The sequence below is a fragment of the Salvelinus alpinus genome, chromosome 23 (genome assembly GCF_045679555.1).
Source record: "Salvelinus alpinus chromosome 23, SLU_Salpinus.1, whole genome shotgun sequence".
NCBI classification, from domain to species: domain Eukaryota; kingdom Metazoa; phylum Chordata; class Actinopteri; order Salmoniformes; family Salmonidae; genus Salvelinus; species Salvelinus alpinus.
This window is the reverse complement of record NC_092108.1, coordinates 19,737,761-19,759,030: the sequence shown is the minus strand read 5'-3', so window position 1 is coordinate 19,759,030 and position 21,270 is coordinate 19,737,761. Positions and strand designations below refer to the sequence as shown.

The 21,270-nt window shown below is 43.1% G+C and overlaps 2 protein-coding genes across 2 annotated transcripts; one reads left to right on the top strand and one right to left on the bottom strand.

Annotated features, from left to right (window-relative positions):
* The first annotated feature begins 5,659 nt into the window (after positions 1–5,659).
* Positions 5,660–8,490, top strand: LOC139550471 (uncharacterized). The gene is made up of 2 exons (XM_071361392.1): positions 5,660–6,069; positions 7,241–8,490. Exons 1-2 carry the CDS (start codon positions 5,793–5,795, stop codon positions 8,059–8,061), a joined length of 1,098 nt encoding a protein of 365 aa, XP_071217493.1. The 5' UTR covers positions 5,660–5,792; the 3' UTR covers positions 8,062–8,490.
* Positions 8,491–8,644: 154 nt separating this feature from the next.
* On the bottom strand, positions 8,645–20,356 carry nectin4b (nectin cell adhesion molecule 4b). Its single transcript, XM_071361391.1, has 11 exons — positions 19,611–20,356; positions 17,760–17,957; positions 17,415–17,582; positions 16,891–17,169; positions 16,686–16,803; positions 10,483–10,634; positions 10,104–10,269; positions 9,790–9,865; positions 9,600–9,662; positions 9,274–9,486; positions 8,645–9,147 (listed from the first exon to the last, which is right to left on the bottom strand). Exons 1-11 carry the CDS (start codon positions 19,672–19,674, stop codon positions 8,848–8,850), a joined length of 1,797 nt encoding a protein of 598 aa, XP_071217492.1. The 5' UTR covers positions 19,675–20,356; the 3' UTR covers positions 8,645–8,847.
* Positions 20,357–21,270: the final 914 nt, after the last annotated feature.

Sequence of the window (21,270 nt, the reverse complement as noted above, 5' to 3'; positions counted from 1 at the left end):
GAAGCAACACTGATTGACAATAAATTTCACATGCTGTTGTGCAAATGGAATAGACAAAAGGTGGAAATTATAGGCAATTAGCAAGACACCCCCCAATAAAGGACTGGTTCTGCAGGTGGTGACCACAGACCACTTCTCAGTTCCTATGCTTCCTGGCTGATGTTTTGGTCACTTTTGAATGCTGGCGGTGCTTTCACTCTAGTGGTAGCATGAGACGGAGTCTACAACCCACACAAGTGGCTCAGGTAGTGCAGCTCATCCAGGATGGCACATCAATGCGAGCTGTGGCAAGAAGGTTTGCTGTGTCTGTCAGCGTAGTGTCCAGAGCATAGAGGCGCTACCAGGAGACAGGCCAGTACATCAGGAGACGTGGAGGAGGCCGTAGGAGGGCAACAACCCAGCAGCAGGACCGCTACCTCCGCCTTTGTGCAAGGAGGGGCACTGCAAGAGCCCTGCAAAATGACCTCCAGCAGGCCACAAATGTGCATGCAGGAAAAGCAGGAAAATTATCATGCAGCAACAGGAAATGTGAGTTAAGTGGATTATAATAAATGTACATTTTGTCAGGGTTGATACTTTTTTCGTAAGGGAAAATAAAGTCTACATTTCAAAGTGGAAATTACAAACTTCAGAAGCCTTCCAAAACCTCAAATACACTACAAGTAAAAAAATGTCCTGCGTTGCATAAATTGTCCTGCAACAAGGTGATCAAATTAAGATCCTACATCTGTATACTTAAGGTTAACCGTTACCAAGGTTATTTTTGAAAATATGTTTACGAGATAAGTGTGCAGAGAACTTGCCGATCAGATCCTGGCCCTCAACAAATTCCCCTCCCAGGTGAGGCTGTGCTGACTGGTATGGGGTCCTTGAGGTTGTGGACAAGGAATTATGTAGAAATAGACCAATAATAAATTAAATTAGATGTAAAAAAAGACAACACCTAAAAATAAGAAAATAGTTGGTGTAAAGACTGAAATCCTTCTGTAAGAAAAATGCCTGTTCTCTGTCTCTCAAATCAATCAAATCCAAAAATAAATTACTTTTTGAAGTCAAGGTTAATGAATTTCGTTATTTACTATTGTGATCCTATATATTCCCACCAATGATTTCAGCCGTCTTTAAATAATCTGACTTTTAATGCCTTCAGGTTCCCCTTCAATTCCTGACCTCCTCACTGTAAATGGGCTTTTGTGGTAATGCCTGCCATTTGCCCTGCGTACCTGCCATAACTCCTGACATACAGAAAACGTGACAATGTCAGTGACACTGTTTTAGCTATGTTTTCTATCAAGGCATTACAAAAACAAAACATTTACTTGTTGAAATAAAGTAGAAATGCTGTAAGCGGCGGTCCAATTCACAAACGTTGCTCTCTAGGGAGCGATTGAAGAATTTTGATTAAATATGTTCTAACTAAACCAAGAGACCACAGCCCATCGTTTCAAACGGGAACAAATTAGTAATAGTGGGCAGAACAAGCAAGGAAGTGGGCAGAGCCAAGTACGAGCTAGCGAGATCCTATTGGCGCATTCTAGTATCATAGAGAACGCATACTCTGAAGTGTGCGTGTGCCATAACGCCAATTCGCCTTTGCACCCCTAAACAAATCAAAATATTTATACTTTGGGAAAAGGTCAAGTCTAAAAAACGTAATCCACTCTAGTGGAACACAAAACTGTATTCAGATCAAATGTTTATCAATGACAAAACAAGCAGAAAGTCAGTCAAAATCCATCTTCTCCCACTGCCAACCACTGGGCTTTCTCTCACTACCATATTTGGATACGTCACATTTATACATCTGGTGAAATATGTATCATTGTTCTGTGCTTTGATCACTTGAGGGTTGATATGACCCACAATTCAATGCAAACTGTAGACACGTGTCAAATGTAATCAACACTGCTGCATTATCGGCATGTCAGACAAAATTATGATGTTAGCTTGCATAAAAATACATATACAGTACCAGTCAAAAGTTTGGACACACCTACTCATTCAAGGGCTTTTCAAAATGTTTTACTATTTTCTACATTGTAGAATAATAGTGAAGACAAAGTATGAAATAACACTTATGGAATCATGTGGTATCCACAAAAGTGTTAAACAAATCAAAGTAGATTTTAGATTCTTCAAAGTAGCCAGCCTTTGCCAGATTTGCACACTCTTGGCATTCTCTCAACCAGCTTCATGAGGAATGCTTTTCCAACAGTCTTGAAAGAGTTCTCAATATAATTTTTTTCATTTAACCTTTTAACTAGGCAAGAACAAATTCTTATTTACAATGACGGCCTACCCGGCCAAACCCGGATGACGCTGGGCCAATTGTTTGCCGCCCTATGGGACTCCCAATCACGGCCGGATGTGATACAGGCTGCATCATATGCTGAGCACTTGTTGGCTTTTCCTTCACTCTGCAGTCCAACTCATCGCAAACCATCTCAATTGGGTTGAGGTCGGGTGATTGTGGAGGCCAGGTCATCTGATGCAGCACTCCCATCACTCTCCTTCAAATGAGAGTCCCACTAAGCACAAACCAGATGGGATGGCGTATTACTGCAGAATGCTGCGATTTCCATGGTGGTTAAGTGTGCCTTGAATTCTAAATAAATCACAGACCGTGTCACCTGCAAAGCACCTCCACACCTCCTCCATGCTTCACGGTGGGAACTACACATGCGGAGATCATCCGTTCACCTACTCTGCGTCTCACAAAGACACGGCATTTGGAACCAAAAAATCTAAAATTTGGACTCATCAGACCAAAGGACAGATTTCCATTGGTCTAATGTCCATTGCTCGTGTTTCTTGGCACAAGCAAGTCTCTTCTTATTGGTGTCTTTAGTAGTGGTTTGTTTGCATCAATTCAACCATGAAGGCCTGATTCACAGTCTTCTCTGAACAGTTGATGTTGAGATCTGTCTGTTACTTGAACTCTGTGAAGCATTTATTTGGGCTGCAATTTCTGAGGTGCAGTTAACTCTAATGAACTTATCCTCTGCAGCAGAGGTAACTCTAACTCTGCTGAAAGGTCTTCCTTTCCTGTGGTGGTCCTCATGAGAGCCAGTTATATGCGCTTGATGGTTTTTGCGAGTGCACGTAAGAAACGTTCAAAGTTCTTAATTTTCAGGATTGACTGACCTTCATGTCTTAAAGTAATGATGGAATGTTGTTTCTCTTTGCTTATTTGAACTGTTCTTGCCATAATATGGACTCTGTCTTTTACCAAATAGGGCTATCTTCTGTATACCTTGTCACAACACAACTGATTGTCTCAAACGCATTAAGGAAAGAAATTCACCAAATTAACTTTTAACAAGGCACACCTGTTAATTGAAATGCATTACAGGTGACTACCTCATGAAGCAGGTTGTCACGTACGAGTGTAACTTAAATGTCCCTTGCCTAAGCGAGGGACAGTAACGATCGGAAAGGCAACGTCCTTGATGAAAATCTTGAAGTTGTGCTTAAAAACAACCAACCTAAAGCGATTAATATACATAGCAAGCTAACATAGCCAGGTAGCACTGCTGTCAGGTAGCTAGCTACCCATAGCTAGTTTTATAGTTTGGTGAATTATTCCAATATATTTCAGAATTCCCAAAAATATGTTTATCACGCTAGCTACATTTTATACGCTCCTCACTACGAGACAAAGCCCATTTGCCAACGCTAAAATCAATGTAATTTCTATATATTTTTTAGCATGCTAGCATAATTTTGTCTGACATGCTGAAAATACAGCCTTGTTGATTAAATTTGACACTTCAGTGACTATAGTTTGCAATGAATTTTGGGTCATATCAACACCGCAAATGACAATGGCTGCGTTTCAAACTCAAAGTAGACAGCCCTCGGCCCTATGCCCTTGGGGGAATTCTCGCGGCCATATTTGTCATCGGTCCAAACGATTAACCAAGCAAGGAAAGTTTGCAACGTAAGCCCCTCAGCCCTCGTTTTTAATGGAGTTTGCGAGTGTACAATTATGTTCACTTCGGGGCCTGAAACGCCTCATAATTCAATTCATGATGATTACATCCGCTAAGAAAATTCTGCCAAAACTTAAAACCTCAACTTTAATATGGAGTCAACATACAAGTGTAAGTAAAAACGAATTTAACTAAGTTAGAAAGTGTGCTACGAATGCACAAACGCGTCTCATGTTTTTGTTTGGTTAGCTTTTGGAAATTGTAGAATTAAAACATTTTCCTTCTTCAGAAGTAACTAGGCAGACTAACGTTAGTTAGCCAGCTATCATACAGTAGGTGTATAATAATAATTTATATAGTTAATATAAGCTGCCTGCCAGCCAGGACCTCTACACCAGGCAGTGTCAGAGGAAGGCCCTAAAAATTGTCAAAGACCCCAGCCACCCCAGTCATAGACTGTTCTCTCTACTACCGCATGGCAAGCGGTACCGGAGTGCCAAGTCTAGGACAAAAAGGCTTCTCTACAGTTTTTACCCCCAAGCCATAAGACTCCTGAACAGGTAATCAAATGGCTACCCGGACTATTTGCATTGTGTGCTCCCCCCAACCCCTCTTTTTACGCTGCTGCTACTCTCTGTTAATCATATATGCATAGTCACTTTAACCATACTGTAACGACCCTGGGTTTATAAGCGCGGAAATCGACTCTGCCACACAAGCATGCTTTTGCGGCACAGTCGATAGCACGCCGGACCTCGGGCTAGAAGGTCGAGGGTTCGAGACCTGCTCACTGCTGTTTCATTACAATACATTCATGTACATACTACCTCAATTGGGCCGACCAACCGGGCTATCTGCATTGTGTCACACCCACCACCCGCCAACCCGTCTTTTACACTACTGCTACTCTCCGTTCATCATATATGCATAGTCACTTTAACCATATCTACATGTACACACTACCTCAATCAGCCTGACTAACCGGTGTCTGTATGTGGCCTCGCTACTGTATATAGCCTGTCTTTTTACTATTGTTTTATTTCTTTACCTACCTATTGTTCATCTAATACCTTTTTTGCACTACTGTTTAGAGCCTGTAAGTTAGCATTTCACTGTAAGTTCTACACCTGTTGTATTCAGCGCACATGACAAATAAACTGATTTGATATGCAATCATAATTGACTGTAGAGCATATAAAGCACCCACAAGCCACCAGTGGCTGAAAACACAATCATGGCGGGATGAATTTCTGAGCAAAGGCAGTCCATTTAAAAATCATTCCTTCCTCCCTTGCACCTTGCCCTGCAAGTGTATACTCTTCAGACGTCATGATACGTCATCAAAAGTGTCCACTTAATTTGAGGGGATAGGGTGTGTCTTAAGTGTTTGGAATGCAACCTAAAGTTGTTAACTCGCTCCCTCGAGCTAAATCGAGGGGGCAACCTCCACTTAAGATGGCAAGGGCTGAGGGGGTAAAAAGAACGTGTTTGGACTGCAGCCAAGTTCTTCACTTGCTCTATTGTTAACTAAATCGAGGGCCGAGGGGGCAACGTTAGTGAATTGATTCTCGATTTAAGATGGCAATTAAACTGCATCCGGTTTCGACGGGGATTTCGCCAAGGGAAAGTGGCTAGCGCGAGTGCTGAGGGGTTAGAAATGTGTTTGGACTGCATCCCCTGCTCTACAGACACCATAGGACTCTTTAATGATCATATGACCACTCGTTCCTCCCCTCCGTTTGCTTTCGCGGAAGTAAAATCTGTCAATGTGGTAGCTAACAAAGCAGAGCATCTATTACTATTTATTGTTTTTTTTCTCCAGATTGAAAATCTGTAGAAACATAACACTAGTCAGATAAAATGTTATTCCAGGAGAATATGACAAATTGTGTTACTTTTCAGGCCAAATTAACCTCCGTTGTGGATGTGTTAGCCAAAACTGCGGTGGCAGAAATAAGTAAATTATTCGATGATGGGTTTGCTGTTTTACGCTTGGAAATGTGCAGAAGAGAAAATGAAATAGAAGCCTTAAAAATCAAAGTATTGTTTATGGAGAAAGAACGGCAAACGACGTCCAAAGCGCGAGAAGCAGGCTGTTCTTCCACATGCTCTTCGTCTTCCAGCAGAACAGAGCAGGGTGAGCCAGCTCGTACTTGCTTACTGTACTAGCTAGCTAGACCTATCTGAAATGTGTTGCTGTCCATCTCAACTCAAGGGACACTTCTTTAAAAATATGCAGTATTAACAATGACAATTATTTCTCAATGCCTAACTATTGCAGATAATGGGTTGCTATTGCAGTGCTCTCAATTTTGTTATTTTAAAATCTGTAACATTAATCTCTATGCAGATAGTGATTTACTCCTGTGCACACTCCGTACAGCAGGTCATCCATGACCTTCAGCATGGTTTTGACTCAACTCAAAAATTGCCTACTTATCTTAAACTAGTGCTAAATGCTAATAAAACCAAGTTTGTTGTTCTGTAGGTCTCGTAATGTTGACTCGTAAGGAGCTGCATATTTGCATATTGACGGGAGCCCAAATTGAGCAAGTTCCCCATTCTAAGTACTTAGGTATTTGGATTGATGATAAACTCTTAAAACACACTGAAAACTGACAAAAGCTGAGAATTAAGATTGGTTTCTTTTTATAGAAATAAATCCTGTCTCTCTTTGGAAAGTAGAAGGACGATTGTTCAAGTAACGCTTCTCCCAGTACTTGTTTATGGTGACATAATCTACATGCATGCAGCAGCCTCTGTTTTAAAACCTTTAGATTCAGTCGCATAGTGGTAATTTTCGTACAAAACACTGCATTTTGTATAGTTCTGTTGGCTGGGAGTCTAATTACCAGAAGAGCCCAGCATTGGCTACTTTTTGTATATAACGCGGTTCTTCAGACTCCCCCACTACCTCAGCTCATGTATTAATTGGAGATTAAGCAATTTTCAGACCCGCTCTCTGGACTGGCTAGTTCTGGAGGTCCCGCAGGTCTACATTGACCTGGGGGAAAATGCTTTTATTTTTTATGCCCCCAGCTCATGGAATAGCCTTCAGGCCACATTGAAATTGGACTCACTGGTCTCCATTGGACAGTTTAGATGGAGGTGATATGTGAGAGTTGTTTGTTTTGATTAATATTGTATTGGTATTATTCTTCAATTTTGTATGTTCTTGTTCACAGGGCACCCTTAATTATACCCTGGTCTCAATGGTGACCCACCCTGTATAGATAAAAGTAAAATATAATTTTTATTTAAAAAAAATAATAATCATACTGACAGTTCCTTTAAACCTTCCCTTTCAGGGTCCAAAGGGTGTGATGAGGATGCTGGTGAAAGGACTTCATTTGAGCAGAACGCCAGCGAGAAAGACGACCAACTGGATCAAAATAGACCACTGGCAGAAGAAGTAGAGGGACTTGAACAGAACAGGTCAGGCCACAGAGAGAAGGATAGTGGACTAGAGTTAGTGAAGACTGAGCAGGAAGAGTATGATGTTATTTCACTACATTCATCAGGAAGTGAACATGGCACAGAGAGATCAGATCATGAGGAAACTGAGTTTGCTGTGGATGAGAGAGAGAGCCAGCTCTGGGCGTCTTTAACAGAGCGCAACTGTGACTCAGAGGGTCCAGATTGCATTTATGGTACAGAACAATATCCACTGGATCAAGATACAGACATACAGCTCATCCAAAGTGCAGTGGAGGATCCCAATAGCGGTCCATCAGAGATGGGTGACATTAGCGGAGTTATGAAAGAGATGCGAGCACAGTCTGTTTGGAATGACAGAAGGACCCCTACAGATTTGGCTCAGGCACAGCCAGGACAGCACAGAGAAACCATGCACCCAGAGAGAAGGCAGGATGGGACAACTATCAGAGTGCCGTCAGACAAACAAACACTAGCCAATGAGGGTGCAGGATATTCCAATGTTTGGCCAATGTATTCTCACTTGCCCCAAATTGTTCAAATGGTTTCAACTCAGCAAAATTATCCCAAAGGAGAACCCCAGCAAGAGAGAAGTGGTTTGTTTGCTCCTTCTGTGGAAAGAGCTTTGACCGGGTCGGTCACCTGGAGATGCATCAGCGGATTCATACAGGAGAGAAACCGTACAGCTGTGTGATGTGCGGAAGGTGTTTCGCTCAGCAGAGTAATCTCCGCAGACACCAGCGAGTACACAGGGGCCTCACAACAAAGCAAACTGTCTACTGATCGTTATCACCATGACGAGACAACTAAGAACATTGTGGAACAACATTTTCTAATGACTGAGAACAGAGTTGATAAGACCATCAAGACACTCTGGCAGAAAGCAGCAGTGTGTTACTTTTGTCTTCCCATTCTATAAAGTGAGAGCAGTGAGACCCTACCACAACTGTTGCACTAGTGGTGCTTATATACTGTAGTGAGGGATCAGAGTTGCAGGTTTACAGCTTCCTGCTTGGAATGCTTAAGAGGAGGATCTCCATCATCTTTAGGGTTTTGTAGAGCTATGCCAGACTAACACTACAATGGACATGCTTTTGTATGAATAAAAATGTGAATTATCCAACTTTGAGCCCTTATGATTTGTTGTTGAAATGAGCATGAAAATAACATTAACTCAAGGTCAGGATATATTTGGATATCAGAACTATAAGGTTAGCTAAAATGATATCACAACTGATGAGTGCTTACACAAGACTGGGCTTATAGTTGATACAAAGTGATGGTGCAATCTTGTGCAATCTTTACTTAGGCTAGTAAATTTTGTTTACATAGGACATACAAGAAGACAATGCTGATAAAAAAAAAAAGACAAATGGCAATGAACGTGAGCATGAAGTTGCCAAACCCTCACTTCTGTATAATGACCACTAGGTTAGGGTGAAGCTGAGTGCAGTTCCCTTTTCAGCCAAGCCTCCCATGTCTAGATGATCTGTCCTCTGGGGTGTAGGAGGATGGCGTTGGAGTGTGGTTTGGGCCGCAGGAACCCGTTGCTGTAGTGGAAGTGGTTGGAGAGCGCCTCTGAGATCTGGTAAGAACTGGTATCACAGTCTGCCTCATCAACCTCCAGCACGGCCTGTCTATGGCCCCAGTCTTCCCCTTTGGTCACCACCTCCCTCTGGCCACACAGGTCACTGAGCATTGGGGTGATGTCTGTGGGCCCCACACTGCCATCCTGGTCCTGGGGCTTGATGGGGACAAGGGAGGAAGGAAGGCCAGAGTCCTGCAAAATTGAGACCACATATTGCAAGGCATTGAGAAAAACAGATAGGCCTGTGAGTTATTACAGAATAAACAATGTGCATTTAAACTTTTAAGTATACTCTTCATTGATCAGACAATTACACACCAGGGACATATTGCTTCTCTTCAGGTACGACTCCACCCTTCGTCTGCGCTCTTCCCTCTCTCCCTCCATCTCAGCGCCCCTCATACTCTCTCTGCCCTCATGCCAGCTAGACTGGTACAGGACAGGGCGGCCTAGGTAGTCCACATCCCCCTCTCCAACAGTCCCCCGCCTCCCACCCAGGGATGATTCACTGCCTATGTAGATGGGACGGTCCTAACAGGAAGCATCCAAATAAAGCCATAGATTAAACATCAATGAAAAAAATCTCTGATAGTGGACATGTTGTAAATGTATAATATTGCTTAAAAATATTTTATGGAACTCACCTCAAGGGACATTAGGCTGTTTTTCATTCTACTGTCTAGTCTGAGTAGTGTACAGTCTTCATTCTGGAGTGAAAAGTAGAAGAAATTATTTGGGGTATCACAGTCATTCACAAGTAGATACTAACTGATCATGATAGTTTATCATCTATTTTGCTCAAATTTTCAGTTGAGTATGTAAAGTACTGAGTACCTGTCCTCTGGGGTCTGTGCTGACAGAGTTGAGTCTCCGGGAGGAGTCCTGTCTGGAGAGTGTGTTGATTTTTAACCTGTGAAAGACAGAGAATGTCAAACTGAAGGGGATTTGAGGATAGGGGTTAAGAGTATTGTGCAAGTAACCAAAAGGGTGCTGGTCCGAATCCCAGAGCCGACTAGGTGAAAAATTGCAGATGTGCCCTTGAGCAAGGCACTTAACGCTAATTGCTCCTGTATGTCGCTCTGGATAACAGAATCTGCTAAATGACTAAAATGGAAAGGGGGAGCAAAGTATTGTGAAAATCAACTCACGTTCTTTCGCTAAGCTCCATCTCTAATTTTCTGTTTTTGCGCCTGTGGTATTGGTTGACTAAGATGATGATGATGATCATGACGATGACCAAAACCCCAGCAGCCACAACTATAATTACCATCACTAGAGTGTCAACAGTGGTTTCCTGCACACTGCGAATTTTCTCTATGTGAGGGAAAGGAACATACACAATTGTAAACAAAACGACCAACTGCAGTGATCTAGTTAAGTTGCAGATTTTCTATTTGAGCAAAGTTGGTATTTCAGATCACCACAGGGGGGCAGCAATGTTGCACAAATGGTACCAAACACGTCGGGAGATAAGTTCTTTATGCTGTCCAGGTTCTCCCAAAATACAGGAGTAACTTTGCCCATTACCTGTCACTGTGATGTTCGATTCTACTTTCCTTGTCCCAATGCCGTTGTTCACCACACATTCATAAACTCCAGTGTCATTCTGTCTCAGGGCTCGGCCAAACAGAAGCCTTGCTCCATTCACAGTGAGGCCGTCTGGCAGGGCCTTACCACCCCTACAGATGGAGACAAACACATACAGGAAATTAAAGAATGCCCATATTAATACTGAGCTACTCAACAATGTAATCGTAACCTACTTAACATGCACTACATGACCAAAAGTATGTGGAAACCTGCTCATCGAACATCTCATTCCAAAATCATGGGCATTAATATGGAGTTGGTCCTCCCTTTGCTGCTACAACAGCCTCCACTCTTCTGGGAAGGCTTTCCACTAGTTGTTGGAACATTGCTGCGGGACTTCAATTGAGCCATGAGCATTAATGAGGTCGGGCACTGATGTTGGGCGATTAGGCCTGGCTCGCAGTAGGCGTTCCAATTCATCCCAAAGGTGTTTGATGGGGCTGAGGTCAGGGCTCTGTGCAGGCCAGTCAAGGACAGACAATTTTTTAAGTGCTATGCGCTTCGGCACTCTGCGGACCCGTTCTGTGAGCGTGTGACCTACCACTTCCCGGCAAGCCGTTGTTGCTCCTAGACCTTTCCACTTCACAAAAACAGTATTTACAGCAGCTCTAGCAGGGCATACATTTTACAAATTGACTTGTTGGGAAGGTGGCATCCTATGATGGTGCCATGTTGAAGGTCACTGAGCTCTTCAGTAAGGCCATTCTACTGCCAGTGTTTGTCTATGGAGATCGCATGGCAGTGTGCTCGATTTTATACACCTGTCAGGAACAGGTGTGGCTGAAATAGCTGAATCCACTCATTTGAAGGGGTGTCCACATACTTGTGTGTGATGTGATATATATATATATATATATATACACACACACACACACACACACAGTTGAAGTCGGAAGTTTACATACACTTAGGTTGGAGTCATTTAAACTCGTTTTTCAACCACTCCACAAATTTCTTGTTAACAAACTATAGTTTTGGCAAGTCGGTTAGGACATCTACTTTGTGCATGACACAAGTAATTTTTCCAACAATTGTTTACAGACAGATTATTTCACTGTAATTACAATTCCAGTGGGTCTGAAGTTTACAGACACAAAGTTGACTGTGCCTTTAAACAGCTTGGAAAATTCCATAAAATGATGTCATGGCTTTCAAAGCTTCTGATAGGCTAATTGACATCATTTGAGTCAATTGGAGGTGTACCTGTGGATGTATTTCAAGGCCTACCTTCAAACTCAGTGCCTCTTTGCTTGACATCATGGGAAAATTAAGAGAAATCAGCCAAGACCTCAGAAAGACAATTGTAGATCTCCACAAGTATGGTTCATCCTTGGGAGCAATTTCCAAGTGCCTGAAGGTACCACGTTCATCTGTACAAACAATAGTACGCAAGTATAAACACCATGGGACTACGCAGCCGTCATACCGCTCAGAAAGGAGACACATTCTGTCTCCTAGAGATGAACGTACTTTGGTGCGAAAAGTGCAAATCAATCGCAGAACAACAGCAAAGGACCTTGTGAAGATGCTGGAGGAAACAGGTACAAAAGTATCTATATCCACAGTAAAATGAGTACCATCATGAGGCAGGAAAATTATGTGGATATATTGAAGCAACATCTCAAGACATCAGTCAGGAAGTTAAAGCTTGGTCACAAATGGGTCTTCCAAATGGACAATGACCCCAAGCATACTTCCAACGTTGTGGCAAAATGGCTTAAGGACAACAAAGTCAAGGTATTGGAGTGGCCATCACAAAGCCCTGACCTCAATCCCATAGAAAATTTGTGGGCAGAACTGAAAAGGCATGTGCGAGCAAGGAGGCCTACAAACCTGACTCAGTTACACCAGCTCTGTCAGGAGGAATGGGCCAAAATTCACCCACCTTATTGTGGAAGGCTACCCGAAACGTTTGACCCAAGTTAAACAATTTAAAGGCAATTCTACCAAATACTAATTGAGTGTATGTAAACTTCTGACCCACTGGGAATGTGATGAAAGAAATAACAGCTGAAATAAATCACTCTACTATTATTCTGACATTACTAAAATAACACATCCTAGATCTGAATGAATGAAATATTCTTATTAAATACTTTTTTCTTTACATAGTTGAATGTGCTGACAACAAAATCACACAAATTATCAATGGAAATCAAATTTATCAACCCATGGAGGTCTGGATTTGGAGTCACACTCAAAATTAAAGTGGAAAACCACACTACAGGCTGATCCAACTTTGATGTAATGTCCTTAAAACAAGTCAAAATGAGGCTCAGTAGTGTGTGTGGCCTCCACGTGCCTGTATGACCTCCCTACAACGCCTGGGCATGCTCCTGATGAGGTGGCGGATGGTCTCCTGAGGGATCTCCTCCCAGACCTGGACTAAAGCATCCGCCAACTCCTGGACAGTCTGTGGTGCAACGTGGCGTTGGTTGATGGAGCGAGACATGATGTCCCAGATGTGCTCAATTGGATTCAGGTCTGGGGAACGGGCGGGCCAGTCCATAGCATCAATGCCTTCCTCTTGCAGGAACTGCTGACACACTCCAGCCACATGAGGTCTAGCATTGTCTTGCATTAGGAGGAACCCAGGGCCAACCGCACCAGCATATGGTCTCACAAGGGGTCTGAGGATCTCATCTCGGTACCTAATGGCAGTCAGGCTACCTCTGGCGAGCACATGGAGGGCTGTGCCGGTTCCCCAAAGAAATGCCACCCCACACCATGACTGACCCACCGCCAAACCGGTCATGCTGGAGGATGTTGCAGGCAGCAGAACGTTCTCCACGGCGTCTCCAGACTCTGTCACGTCTGTCACATGTGCTCAGTGTGAACCTGCTTTCATCTGTGAAGAGCACAGGGCGCCAGTGGCGAATTTGCCAATCTTGGTGTTCTCTGGCAAATGCCAAACGTCCTGCACGGTGTTGGGCTGTAAGCACAACCCCCACCTGTGGACGTTGGGCCCTCATACCACCCTCATGGAGTCTGTTTCTGACCGTTTGAGTAGACACATGCACATTTGTGGCCTGCTGGAGGTAATTTTGCAGGGCTCTGGCAGTGCTCCTCCTGCTCCTCCTTGCACAAAGGCGGAGGTAGCGGTCCTGCTGCTGGGTTGTTGCCCTCCTATGGCCTCCTCCACGTCTCCTGATGTACTGGCCTGTCTCCTGGTAGCGCCTCCATGCTCTGGACACTACGCTGACAGACACAGCAAACCTTCTTGCCACAGCTCGCATTGATGTGCCATCCTGGATGAGCTGCACTACCTGAGCCACTTGTGTGGGTTGTAGACTCCGTCTCATGCTACCACTAGAGTGAAAGCACCGCCAGCATTCAAAAGTGACCAAAACATCAGCCAGGAAGCATAGGAACTGAGAAGTGGTCTGTGGTCACCACCTGCAGAACAACTCCTTTATTGGGGGTGTCTTGCTAATTGCCTATAATTTCCATCTTTTGTCTATTCCATTTGCACAACAGCATGTGAAATGTATTGTCAATCAGTGTTGCTTCCTACGTGGACAGTTTGATTTCACAGAAGTGTGATTGACTTGGAGTTACATTGTGTTGTTTAAGTGTTCCCTTTATTTTTTTGAGCAGTATATATATATATATATATATATATGAGTGTACTTACAGTGCATTCGTAAAGTATTCAGACCCCTTCACTTTTTCCATATTTTGTTACGTTACAGCCTTATTCTAAAATGGATTAAAGTGTTTGGTTTTTATCTACACACAATTCCCCATAATGACAAGGCAAAAATGACAAGGCCACTCAAGGACATTCAGAGACTTGTCCCGAAACCACTCCTGCATTGTCTTAGCTGTGTGCTTAGGGTCGTTGTCTTGTTGGCTGGTGAACCTTCGCCCCAGTATGAGGTCCTGAGCACTCTGGATCAGGTTTTTATCAAGGATCTCTGTACTTTTCTCTGTTCATCTTTCCCTCGATCCTGGACTAGTCTCCCAGTCCTTGCCGCTGAAAAACATTCCAACAGCATGATGCTGCCACCATTATGCTTCACTGTAGGGGTGGCATTGGCCAGCTGATGAGCGGTGCCTCGTTTCCTCCAGATGTGACGCCTGGCATTCACGCCAAAGAGGTACAATCAGACCAGAGAATCTTTTTTCTCATGGTCTGACAGTCCTTTAGGTGCCTTTTGGCAAGCTCCAAGCAGGCTGTCATGTGCATTTTACTGAGGAGTGGCTTCCGTCTGGCCACTCTACCATAAAGGCCTGATTGGTGGAGAACTGCAGAGATAGTTGTCCTTCTGAAATGTTCTCCCTTCTCCACAAAGGAACTCTGGAGCTCTGTCTGAGTGACCATCAGGTTATTGGTCACCTCCCTGACAAAGGCCCTTCTCCCCCGATTGCTCCGTTTGGCCGGGCAGCCAGCTCTAGGAAGAGTCTTGATGGTTCCAAACTTCATCCATTTAAGAATGACGGGCGCCACTGTGTTCTTTGGGACCTTCAATGCTGCAGAAATGTTTTGGTACCCTTCCTCAGAGCTGTGCCGAGACACAATCCTGTCTTGGAGATCTACGGACAATTCCTTCGAACTCATGGCTGAGTTTTTGCTCTGACATGCACAGTCAACTGTGGACCTTATTTAGACAGGTGTGTGCCTTTCCAAATCATGTCCAATCAATTGAATTTCACAGGTGGACTCCAATCAAGTTGCAGAAACATCTCAAGGATGATCAATGGAAACAGGATGCACCTGAGCTCAATGAGTCTCATAGCAAAGGGTCTGAATACTTATGTAAACAATCTTTTTTTATAATTAATATATATATATATATGCCATAAATGTGATACTCTATATACAGTACATTTAGAGCAAATGTGTATATATATATATATATATATATATATATACATATTCGGAATGCACTGTATGACTAATGGAATAGCACTCAGTGCATGAAACAACGGCTATGTTCATGAAGGCAGATGTATTGGGCAGGGTTGATCAATACTCAATTCAAAAGTTCTAAGTCAATTTATGAAAAAAATGTAAAAGCCTTTTGTTCAGCTAGACATTACCAGAATATAAACCTCTGAAGGGAATGTCAGCTAAGCTACACAGAAGTAGCCTATAATTACATCCAAACAATAGGTCAGTGTGCATTGGTGAGGTGTTTTAGCTAAATACATTTGTTACATCAGGTTTACCACAAAAGGGAAACCAGCAATTTGCATTCATCTGTAAAACCAGTTAAATTACTGCTCCTATTGATCTGAATAGACAAATGCCGCTTGGCTTGGTATGAGCCAACTACTATATGAAGGAAGACTAAGAGGCCCCTGAATAAGCTCAGACATCCCAGGAAGTATAATAGAGAGGCAGTTTCTGATCCCACCAGGAACTAGGTCCACTGAGAGAGCTCAAGTTGCCCAAATTTCACTGTGCCAGCCAGGCTGCCATTTTACTGCTCACCCCAACAAGGGGCTTCTCACATTTCTCTTCTTACTCACTCAGCCCCACCTTATAACCAATCCTTTATAATGGATTCAAAGCCAGAGATTACATCTGACACTGAATAAATGTTTGACAATAATTATACTGATCGGGTTTATTTTCATTCAAATGCATTAACGTTTTAGAAACATGCCATAAATGTGATACTCTATATACAGTACATTAAGGGCAATTTTGGAAAAGTATCTCTCCTTCAATTATTTTTAACTACTGCGGAAACTGACACACGATTTGTTAGCATGTTGCAATAGTGAGTATTTAATTGTGTGTTCTGTCATTATTGTAATGCTCGGAGAAGAATCTTTAATTACGCGCAGACCCTGTGTTTTACAGTGTATTAGGGTGATATTTAAAGCGAGGCACTATGATTAAGTGCTTAAGAGGCGTCTCCAGCGCTTCCTCCCTCCATGGCTCCCTCCCCTCCCTGGCTCGCTCACTTGTGTGAAAATGTCTGCCTTTCAATCGGTTTTCTAATTCTGTAACTCGACAATGTATTTATTCCATATTGAATGGAACAAAGAGGAAGACACCCTCCTCTAGTTGACACTTTATCATGCATGTGTGTGTGTGTTTCTCTTGCAAATATTTGAATAGTACATTTTATAGTGCAGTGTGACATTACACAAATAATGACAGACAGAAACAGTCAGACAGGTAATACCTGGTCCAGGTGAAGCTCTGTGGTTTGGGGTTTCCTCCAGTCTCACACTTGAGTTCAGCTCCCTTCAGTCCCATGTACCAGTTTCCATTATAGCCAGTGACAGCTGCATCTGGGGGAACTGTCAACATACACTTTGTCACTTTAATCCAAGCATGGCCATTTAATTATACTACCCCACCATAGTGACAGCTGAGGGTAAACTCACATTGCACCACCAGGCGGTTACTGATCCTCCGGGGTTGCTCCAGAGCAGGGTGCCAGACGAGGCAGTCCAGCCGCATGCCATTCATACTCCTCAGGGGGTGCAGGGAGAAGTGGGTGGACACGGCCCCGCCCTCGGAGCTGCGGTTCTGGTTCTGACCAGGGAGATCCGTATCCCAGGTCAGTCGAGGTGGAGGACGGGCCACGGAGCGGCAGGAAGCAGCTACGCGGAAGGACTGGCCCTCCTCCAGAACCACCGGGTCCAGAGAGGAGATTGGTAGGGCTGGGGGGGAAGGGAGGTAGAGGGGCAGGGCCAGGCTATATGAGATTCCATGTTGTGCAGGTAAATCGAGTGCGTAAGTAAGGCTTTGGTCAGCCAGAACAGATATTTCCTTCAGTGGTTGACTCCAACAAATCAAGTCAAATGTGGGGTTATTAACAGGAAATTACTATGATGAGTATAACAATGAAAATAGTCACATGGTTTACAACTATGATTAAGAGGATGGTGAAAGTAATTAGTCTTACTCCACACAGTGAGTGACAGCTGCCTCTCAAAGTTTCCATAGGGGAATGTGCTGATGTGACAGGTGTATTTCCCCTCATAAGACTCCTCCGTGTTCATGATGAGCAGGGCAGAGTCCACTGTGGGGCTACTGCTCTCAAACCTCACTCTCCCAGAGTACCGCCCAAACTCTGACAGACATAAGACAGAGAGACAAACAGAGACAAAGACAGATTTATTCCTGGTAAACATTACAATCATTGCAGACAAATGCAAGAAAACAACATTATGATTATATCGATTGAGTGACTAAGTGGTTAAGATGGGGGTCTACTCTGTGTGAGTTGGTGAGGGCATGATGTACCAACCTGTGTGTCCCTCTGTGAGGTGGGCAGTGATGATTTGTTCCTTGGTGCCATCAGGTAGCTCCTTGAACCAGCTGACCTGAACTACCTGCTCCTCCTCCTGAACTTGAAACTGGCAGGGCAGCCGCGTCTCATCCTCCGTCAAGGAACGCAGGGAGAAGGATGGAGGAGGCTCCACAAACCCACCCCTCACACACACTGCTGTATGAGAGAGAGGTGTGTGTGTGTGTGTTAGAGAAAGCAAAACAGGGTGAGTGACGGGGTGGAGAAAGAGTAATGCATCATCACTAAAACAAACAAGGAATCACAAACATTGCCCTTTGAAGTGTTGAGGTGGGTATAGACTGTCTGTAGTTAATGATTCCTTCACTCATTAATGATTACACCCGCAGTTAAAAGACCATGGCACATACATGTAACTGCCAAAATAAAGAAAACACCAACATACTGTAAAGTGTTAATAGGGCGTTGGCCCAACACAAACTGCCAGAACAGCTTCAATGCGCCCTGGCATAGATTCTACAAGTGTCTGGAACTCGACACCCTTCTTCCACGAGAAAATCCATAATTTGGTGTTTTGTTGATGGTGGTGGAGTCGCAGTCTCAAGCGAAACTCCAGAATCTCCCACAAGTGTTCAATTGGGTTGAGATTTGGTGACCAAGACACACTCACCCCCCCCCCCCTTTAAACCCCCTATTTGTATTTATTATGGATCCCCTGACAGAGTACTCTTCCTGGGGTCCAGAAAAATTAAGGCAGATTATACCATTTTAAAAACATTACAATACATTCACAGACTGTGTGCCCTCAGGCCCCTATTCCACCACCCTATGCTCCTTTGAGCCCATTCTTGAAAGTCACTGAGATCTTAAGGCTCCAGAATGGTGCAGCGGTCTAAGGCACTACATCTCAGTACTAGAGGTGTCATTACAGACCCTGGTTCAATCCTGGGCTGTATCACAACCGGCCGTGATCGGGAGTCCCATAGGGTGGTGCATAATTGTCCCAGCATCATCTGGGATCAGGGGAGGGTTTTGCCGGGGTAGGCCGTGAATGTAAAATAAGAATTTGTTCTTAACTGACTTGTCTAGTTAAATAAATATACATCTCTTCTTCTAGCCATGGTAGCCAAAATAATGGGTAATTTGCTTAATTAACTCAGGAACCACACCTGTGGAAGCACCAGCTTTCAATATATTTTTTATCTCTCCTTTATCCAAGTGTTTCCTTTATTTTGCCATGTTACCTGTATACGAGTCATTCCGTTCATTTCAACCACACAAGAACAAGGACACAGACCCACAGAGGAATGCAAACAAACTCACACACAGGCTCACACTTATTTCTAGTGAACACAAAAAGGGACTCGTTGTGACCTATTTTACAAACGGGAGAAACAGACAGGCGCACACAGGGCCTCAGACAGAGGTTGTTTGTGCCACAAAGCTGTGTTACTTGCTTTTCCTGTTCATGGCATTCATTGACCTTTATCATACCTCAGTTTGGTAGTTATGCTAAGGCCAATATTAACACACTGACAGAGTGCACCACAAAGGAAGCTTACTTTTAAACACAGGTATAGGCCTACACATGCTACAAAAATGTGTTTGTTGAAACACTCACTACTAATCAAAACAAAAAGATACAGCAGGGAAGTAGCCTGCACTTTGTTTTCCAAAGAATGTTACCCTACTACATTTCTATGATGCCGATCTGTACTTGTCACCACTCCCTTTCCTTATAGTGTCAGGTATGCAACAAACATACACACCCAGATATACACCATACAATTAGGCTTCACATTTGTATTTTTTTTTAAGAAAAAAAATAAAATAAACATTCCCAAATCTTACCAAATGCCCATAGCACCAACCACGCTGTGCCCCACTGGCTCTGGCCCCAGACAGGTAACTCCATCCCTTGATTCAGTGGCACTCCCAATATCAATCTTAGGGAGTTCCAAAATCTATCCAAGTTGAACAACAAGCTTCAAAATGGTATGAAATAATGCATTTTCGTCATCTCATTATTATTAGAAACATGAGAGTAACGTGTTGCCATTGGAGTAGTCTATTTGGAGAAACATTTGTAGACAAGCTTACGGCGGTGGACTGTGCGTCAGGTGTTCGTGTCTCTTCGTAGTTCTTGCCAATCAAACCAAAGCTGCTCGATTTATTTACAGTAGCACACAAATTGTGTACACATTTTCTACAGTATAACTACATTCCAAATATTCAGTAACAAGAAAAAAAAGGTCCCAACTTTTCGGTTTACTTTTCAAACATTTCTTTCGCTCACTCTCCAGGAATTCGTAGTCCGTAGCCTACCTGACGCACGAGGTAAAATGTTAATTCCAACTCGAACAGTTGCAAAACACCAGACAATCGGGTAACACTACCTGCTCCACAACATCGGAACAGAATTAGATTAAGTCATTAGCCTACACAAGACTAACATTCTTCTGTGAAATGTCTCGAATTCTAGAATTTACACTTTGCTCAAGCTTTTGCATTCCATTGTTGAATAGATATGTTACTGCCTGCGTCTCTCTCCACCCCCTAATTATCATACAACGTAAAGTCGCCTCCTTTTTTGTATTAAGTCTGACCATACAACAGTGAATTATTTTATTTGACACAATGCAATGCACAATACTGTACACCTAACTTATAAGTGGTCTATTCTCAAATGGCTCTAGTCGTATTTAAATCTAAACGTATTTGGCCAGATTAATGGAAATTACTATTGAATCGAATCAAATCTAACTTCAATAAGTAAAGTTGACGTCTAATTGGTCACTTTCACTCTTACCGTCATTCCTGTTTCAGACCAAGACCATTTTAAAGTAAACATAGGTACGATGGTTGAGGTTCACAGACATGTATTTTACTACCAGGACTAGAATGTTATTGTGCTTTTAGTCTTGTGAGTTCATGTTACTGTGGAGATGAAATTTGGCATATTGCCGATTCTCTATTATTTTATTTATATATTTTTGGATTTTAACCATTATTTAACTATTGAAGTGGTTATTGTTTTGAATACAGTTCCATGACCAGTTATTTGTGTATGTAAATAATGGTGTTGCATGAGATATTGTAGACTAGGAGACACTTGTGTCTCATTTCCAATGAGGATGTACCCCAGTGCTTTACCCAAAAGTCTCCGACTTTTCTGTTTCTATCTACCTGGGCCGGCACCCGTATCTCACTGGGCCATGGCTCTGTCGGACCAGCTCTATCTTGGAGCCAAGGCAAGGCCCTGGGTACTTTTCAGCACCATTTACATAACAATGGCTAACTGTAAACTTCAATACCTTCAACCAGAGGTTGTTGACTCTGCTCGCCACAAGTATTGATGGAAACAATAACATCAAAGGGGAATTTCACCTTGACTCTGCCACGGCATATAGTCATTACTATATTAACAACATTACGTTTTTATCATAAACACAATTATCCAAACCACAAGCTAATACTAGCACATTTGAATTTCACTGGTAGAATCGGGAAG

Excerpts from the sequence above, each read along its gene's own strand:
- nectin4b (XM_071361391.1), bottom strand. The coding sequence starts at position 19,674 with ATGGAGTTACCTGTCTGGGGCCAGAGCCAGTGGGGCACAGCGTGGTTG. Across the intron at positions 17,958-19,610 it reads GTTGGTGCTATGGGCATTTG|CAGTGTGTGTGAGGGGTGGG; the intron begins GTAAGATTTGGG and ends TCTCTCATACAG. Across the intron at positions 9,148-9,273 it reads AGAGAAGCAATATGTCCCTG|GACTCTGGCCTTCCTTCCTC; the intron begins GTGTGTAATTGT and ends TCAATTTTGCAG.
- LOC139550471 (XM_071361392.1), top strand. The coding sequence starts at position 5,793 with ATGTTATTCCAGGAGAATATGACAAATTGTGTTACTTTTCAGGCCAAA. Across the intron at positions 6,070-7,240 it reads TTCCAGCAGAACAGAGCAGG|GGTCCAAAGGGTGTGATGAG; the intron begins GTGAGCCAGCTC and ends CTTCCCTTTCAG.